At 42.5% G+C, this 7,086-nt stretch overlaps 1 protein-coding gene across 1 annotated transcript in view; it reads right to left on the bottom strand.

Annotated features, from left to right (window-relative positions):
- Positions 1 to 83: 83 nt before the first annotated feature.
- LOC107834676 (extracellular serine/threonine protein kinase FAM20C-like) overlaps positions 84 to 7,086 on the bottom strand; it is a 20,784-nt gene continuing 13,781 nt past the window's right edge. The window contains exons 2-3 of the mRNA XM_016666367.1: positions 264 to 356; positions 84 to 171 (exon numbers count right to left, since the gene is read on the bottom strand). Coding sequence (XP_016521853.1) covers positions 99 to 171; positions 264 to 356 — 166 coding nt within the window. The 3' untranslated portion in view covers positions 84 to 98. The remainder of the gene's footprint in view (positions 172 to 263; positions 357 to 7,086) is intronic.

Here is a 7,086-nt window from a genome sequence, read left to right as displayed (position 1 = left end):
AATTTATCATTGTTTATTAAACTCTGAAAGCTGAGAGGCTTTGTTCATATTCTGTCCTGGAAGGCGGAAAGATGGGGCCTCCGTGTCTCGGTCTGAATTCATGTCTGTGACTCTAGACTCCGGTATCTTTCAGAGACCCTCAGAGGATTTCTCTGTTTGTTACGGCGCCCCCTGCAGGTCAGGTAGGGAAACATGACAGGCTGGCAGTAGAGCATGAAGACATTGATGATGCGAGGCATGCCACACTTTTCAGATTGACCTACTTGTCCAGGTGAAAGGCTGCGATCTCTGCGTTGTGTCTCTCAAAGTCAGAGAAGTAGAAGAAGTCAGGCGGGGTTTCCTGCTCCCGGGTCTGTCTGCAGGGGCAGAGAGAAACAAGATGGTGGACATGAGAAACACGGACACCTGCTGAGAGACGACCAGAACTGGGTCAGACCGAACAGGGTCCAACAGAACCGGGTCAGACGGATCTCGGAACCAGAGGAGCAGACGATGTGCCAACAGCTGGAGGAAGAGGAAGAGGCCCACATTCAGCCTCTTCCTGGTTTTTACAGGAAGCAGCTGATCGACAAGATAGGCTCCTCTTCCTCGGCTCCTCTTCCTCGGCTCCTCTTCCTCGGCTCCATGCTTTTTTTGCATCAGCGGTTTGATGCTGCAGATCTTCGTCCTCCTCCTCTTCCTCCTGCCATGAACTGAACCCACAGATCGCTGGTGCTCTCCTCCAGCGCCTCTCTCTCTGCTGACCTTTGACCTTCTGCAGCTAAGTCAGGAGAGGAGCCGGTTCTGACCCGTCTGGACCGAACCGGGCCGAGCAACAGATGAACTGTTCCTGATGAAACCTTTACCTTGACCTCTGATCTGCACAGAGGAAGTGACCTTTGACCCCAGCTGCTCTCCAGCTTTATTTCTCCATATAATAAAATGTTAGTTTAACCTGAACAGCTAAATGACGACAGAACAAACAAACACGGAGGGAAAATCTGAAAATGTTTTAATTTGATCTGTAAATCTGGAACAGCAACCGGTTCTGGTTCCGGTTCGACCAGAAGTGTATTATGATTCCTGGCTGGAGTTTAAGTGTTTCATTGTTCATATTGTTACTGATGTTGACAGAAACCTTTCTGAAACGTGTGGAGGAACAATGAAGCATGCACTGTAAAACACGTAGACCATCGTTGAATTGATATTTTTACTGAATCAAAAGCAGATTTCTATGGAAAAATGTTTTAGTCTGAATTAATTGTATTTTTCTATTGACTTTAAAAGTCATATGAAGTAGAAAATAAAATATTTTAATGTTTGGTTATTTTTCCTGAAGGGAACAAAAAAATTTACACTGCAAAATTTGATCACTTGTGTTTTTTTTATTAAGTATTTCTGACTAAAAAATTTTTCTTTTACTTTGACAGCAAAATAAATGAGACTATTTTTCACCTTTTCTTCTGCTTTCACTCTGACTGGAAAGAGGGAAAATAATATATTTTATTTTTACTGAAGAGATTTTCTTTCTGAAATTACAAAAATGAAGCCGAATGAAGACAAAATATTGTCAAAATGTCTACAAAACAATTTTAATGATAGAAAGTTTTACGGCTTGAATGTGAGCCGCTCAGATCTTCTGGTTTAACGTTTTAACGTTCTGTTGATGCTGATTTGTTAAGAGATGAATTATTATTTATTTGTTAAATTCACAAGATGCTCAACATTCCTCATTTCATTTTTCTGTTGGAGTTATAAAATTACTATTTCATTCAATTAACATTATTCTCATAACTTATTTTCTTATCCTGGTTATAATAACCTGTTGAATAAATGAGGAAATAAAACTTAAAATATTATTTTCCTCTCTGTTGGCTGTTTGCTTTAGAAATGAAAGAAATGAAAAAAGTATATTTTTATAGTCAGAAATACGTAACAAAAAATCACAATTGATCAAATGTATTATTCTCCCCTTCAGATAGAAAGAGGAGAAAAGCAGCTGCAGTCGTTTGTTTCTCACTGAGCTGCTAGAAGCTTCCTCCTCCTCTTCCTCAGTCAGCCGCCCTTCCTCATCAGGTGAACTGAGCATGCTCAGAGCGGCCTGCCCGCTGTAAACACATAGTTTTCTGTGGGTGGCCAGACAGTTTCTTGGCTCCACTCCCCACTCCGAGGGGCCCTGGGCCGCCGCCGGGGCGTCTGCAGACAAGCGGCCATCTTGGAAATCTACCTGAGGAAACATTTCCTGTTTCTCTGTCGCTCACTGTAGTTTTAGGAATAAAATGTTTGCTAATGCCAGATTTTTTTCCCTTTCATTTTCTACATTTATTAAACATAAATATATTTCAGTTTTTTTTTTTGTTCATTATAATTATTTACTCATAAAACAGTAAATCCAGGTTCTCATATAGATTGAATATTTTATCAGATCTATAAAGATATGTTGTTTTCTGTCTAAAATAGCTTGAGTGTCACTAGACGTTAGCTGTTAACTCAATGTTTTTCAAGCAAACAGATAAAAAGTTATGTGGAAGGAAAACGTGCCCTAGATGCAGTGTGAAGTTTCCACACTGGGGAGAAATATCATCTGCTGGTTCTGTTTGATCAAATCAATAATTCTGTTTTCAGATCTGTTAGCCTACTTCCAGTGGTCAGACTGGTTCAACCTAAACCAAACCAGTAACCAGGTGTGGAACCAGGACTCTCACTTCCACTTTCTGAATGAAACAATGAGGTTTACAGACACACCTGACCAGGTGTGAGCTTGGCAGCATCAACGTTCTGCATGGACGGGTTTCAGTCCAGTCCTGACCGTTGTGTTTCAGCTGAGCGAGAGAGAGAGAGAGAGAGACAGAGAGAGAGAGGATCTTCACCGCTCATCAGGACGTTAGCTGCTAAATCAGCTGCAGATTCAGGTTTTCCAATAAAACATTATCAGCAGAAAACAGGAGGAAGCTGAAACTGCTTACTTAGAAGCTAGTACGCTATCGCACAGCTAGCTGCTGCTGGAAGTTAGAAAAGCAGACGATAATGATCATCTGGTTGGTTTTGGCTTGAAGCTTGGTGACTGTGATAACGGCCGTTTGGCTAAAAGTGAGGAACTCTCCAGAACAGCTGCTGAGTTTCTCTGGAAACATCTGGAAAGTGAAAATCTCATCAGTTCAGCCTGAAAGAAGTCAGACAGTAAAACTTCAGCCTGAGGTTTTAAAGAGCAAACACCCACAAGCTCCATAAGAAGCCTTCACACAGCGACCCAGGTGTATGTGTTACTGTGGCTGCGTGCTTCACAGGTTAGAAATGTGACGGCCATCTTGGTCTCCAGGCAACGCAGCGACCCTTCATCTTCCTCACACCGTCAGATCCTGATGGCGCAGAGACAGCTAGCTGCTAGCTTAACTCATTCTGCCTGTCTCTCTGCAGCGCATTAGCACACGCACACACAGAGAAAGGTATGCCGTAAAAACACGCCTGATACAGACATTAGCGTCTATTCTCTCCTGATCATTAAAGTTAGCACAAGGGTGTCCAAACTTTTTGTCCTGATGGCCATAATTGTCAGGTTTCTTTTTTTGTAACATTTATGATTTTATCTGCTGAAAATGATAAACTAAAACATGCAAGATTTTATTAAAACAAACAAAATAGTTGAACATTTTTCGTTTTTTTAAACATCCAGCCAGAGTTGCTGTGGTCATATAACACCAAATTACAACAAATACAGAAACCTGGACAGCAAATAAGAAACTTTTTTTTCTGTAACATTTGTCCATCTAAAAAAATTTTTCAAAAAATGTTAACCTGTGTTTATGGGCCACACAAAATCATCCAGAGTGCCACACTTGGCCCCCGAGCCGCACTTTGGACCCCTGTACTCAGAGAATCGTCCTTTATAAAACTGTAACTTGGCCTGAATTCAAAGCTAAGAGGAAGTTACTGCCATGAACTATGCAGGTGGTTTTTCAGGCTCCATGTAAAAACAGAACTTTCTTCTACTTTCTGCAAACTGACCAAGTCCAGAGTTTTTCTAAAGAAGGCCTGAGAGAAACGCTCTGCTGGAGCAAGACGCTGTGGAGACGAGGACTGGTCTGTGGAGGACAGGCGGTTCGGTCAGCGCAGCTTTTCTCAACCTTCACCAGGCAGGAGACAGACTCCAAATGTCTCTCAGGAGAGACCTGGGTTCAGTCCAGTGTTCAGTCCAGTCCAGTCCAGTGTCCAGTCCAGTCCAGTCCAGTCCAGTCCAGTCCAGTCCTGTCCAGTCCAGTGTTTGGTTCAGAGCTCCAGCACCAGTTTGCCTCCAATCACAATAAAACTCTGTGGATGTTGAGGGGAGCAGCTGATTGCTGTGGCCCTTCAGCAGCTTGTCTGGCTCTGCTGAGAGGGAGGCTTCCACTGCGCATCGACCCGGAAGAACCCAGCCACACACACTGTTTCACACACACACACACACTCAGTCTGACCAACACGCTTGTTGATTTCTGATGACAAGACTGATGCTGCTCTCCGAGTTCGCCCTGCACCGACTGTGACGCGCAGCAGCAGCACAGGGGAAAAGCAGCTGCAGTCAGGAGGTGCAGGTGAATTTATGAATAATTCTCCAGAATGTGGCAACTGCATTTCCTCCTGTAAACCTTTTAATGTCCCAGTTTACTGTTGGTGGGACTCGGTTTAAATTGTTCATCCTTTTAGAGTCTGTAATTAACCAAAACCTATACATTTGGAAAATAAGTAACATTTTTCATTCAAAACCATTTTTTCTGCTAAATTATTGAATAAATATCATCAGCTCTGAACATCAGAGTTGTTTCATCAGATTGGAGCAAAGTTCGTTTTTCCAGCTCGGCTTCTGCCACCTGGAATAAATATGCAACGTTTGGCCTTTAAACAATCAGTTTATGATGAAACAATGATCAGAATGTTGCGCTCATGTCAAAATGGTGCTGCGTTCATGGTCCTGTCTGTAAACGGAGCGCTCTGGGTTCCTCGCTCCTCAGTCAGTTGAGCTGCAGCATCAATAATTCAGAGCACTTTGTTCCTTCAACATGAAGAAAAACATTTAAACTGAAATCCTTTCCTTTACAAAGGAAGAACAGCCGTTTGGTTCATGAATCTGAACACAGCTTGGAGATGTGATGAGGGTTTTAATGAAGCCGCTCGGGGAATCGGACGTGCTGAGATGTAAATATGCTTATACTAATAATTCAAGGTGCCTGGAAGTCTGACTGGATTTGATTGGCTGGAGAAAATGTACAGCATGACTCTGACATGCACAACGACAGGCTGGTCCAGCTGGGCCGCTTGAAGTCTTCACACTTTTCAGAAAACATGACTGTCTGACCAACACAGTGGACCAGACTGACGACGAAGCAAACCCAGAACAGAAAGGATTCCATATTTGGTCCCATTACAGCTGGGATTTTATGAGACCAAAATAAAGTGAAGAAAATGATTCATTGTTTTCAACATTTGAGTTGGTCAATCACACAAAATCCTACAAAAAATATTCAAGGTTATAGAAGAAATGTGACAAAATGTGATGAAGTTGGAGAGGTAGGAATAGTTTTTCATTCTATTTCAACTAAATATTTAGTTTGCAGTAAAAGCTCATCAGTGAAGCAGCAGGTTGAACCTTCACAGTAGAAACTGTCTCAGCTGCTGTTCTGATCGTTAGATTTGATCAATAAACACAAAAAGCTGATCTGATTCTGGGCTGAAAGCAGCCAACCTGGCAACCCGTCAACGACCCGCTGGACCACATCCCGGCTCCCAGCCGCAGCGTGACGGACAGACTGATGAAATGGTCTCTGCTGATCCAGGCCGCCATCAGATGGCTCCTGATTGGCTTGATTCTGCTCCTCTGGTCTTTCATGTGGCTGCATTAGTGACAGGAGGGGAATCAAAGCTGCCATTAACGGCGCCATTTCCTCCGCCCTCGTCACGCCGCCCGACGGGGCAACTCCGGCTTATGGAGGGGAGGGGGGGGGGGGCATTCAGCTAATGGATTTTCTCATTTCCTGGACTTGAAAGGGAGAAAACCTTCTCAGGTGTTAATGGTGGTGATTAGTTAACGCTGCATATCAGACTGGAAACATCCCTGCTGCACCCATGAAGTCAATGCATGATTATTGAAACACACAGGAAGCTAAAAACATTTTTAAAATAATGGAGCTCATTTAGAGTTACTGAGTGTACAGCAAACCCCCGCATAGTCTGCTCAATCACGGTTCACTATTTTCAACAAAGTATACCTTTTTCACAGAACCTTTCTGAAATATTCTAAAGAAATGCTTGTTAAGCTAAAATAGCTACAGGCAAAATGCTACGCTATTATCTGAGACTGTAGACATTAGCTTCTGTGTGCTCAGATGGTTTCTACTGAGCATATTAAGGTATGTTTGACCTCTATTAGCATTTTAAGAAAAGGTCTCAGGTATTTATGGATATCAGTTATTCTTTGACAAAGAAAAGGACCATGCTAGTGTTAACGTTAGCATGCTAATGCTAAAGTATGCAGCTTTTTATTTTGAATTGTTCAAAACTACAAAGGCAGTTTTATTGGATTCCATCTGCCTTAAACATATAAAACTATTGTTTAGTTTAAACAGTAAAAACGTAAAAAGTGAGCAAATCATTTCCAGACGCTGCGGCTCTGAGAACAACGCTCTGATGTCACACATTATCAGAAATTTAATGTTAATTTAGATTGTTTTTTTGTGCCGGAGTCAGTGCTTTTGAGACAGCACAATGAGTCATGGGCAAAATCATTAAATTAACTGATTTTTATCAAGGGAGAATATTTACAATCAGCAATGTCCTCCGCTTTAATCTCAGCCATGTTTATAGAAATCGAGTAAGAAATAAAGGCGCTGCGATCATTTTGTGACAGATTCCTGCTCATCCCGCATTGGAACAGCCTGGTTTAGTGGACAGACTCACCGCGCAGTAATGGCGCCTGCAGGAGCGTCGCTAGCGTTAGCGGCTAACAGGCTATGTCCAAACCAGTAAAGTATATGAATTAAGAAATCCTACAACCGCTAAAATCCATAGACATAATATAAGAGTAGACCCCGCATTGGCCGTTCCGGCGCAGGAAATACGGCGGCCATCTTGGAG

Source organism: Poecilia formosa, unplaced genomic scaffold (genome assembly GCF_000485575.1).
Source record: "Poecilia formosa unplaced genomic scaffold, Poecilia_formosa-5.1.2 Scaffold715, whole genome shotgun sequence".
NCBI lineage: Eukaryota > Metazoa > Chordata > Actinopteri > Cyprinodontiformes > Poeciliidae > Poecilia > Poecilia formosa.
The sequence above is the reverse complement of the archived record's forward strand: the minus strand, read 5'-3'. Positions and strand labels throughout refer to the sequence as shown.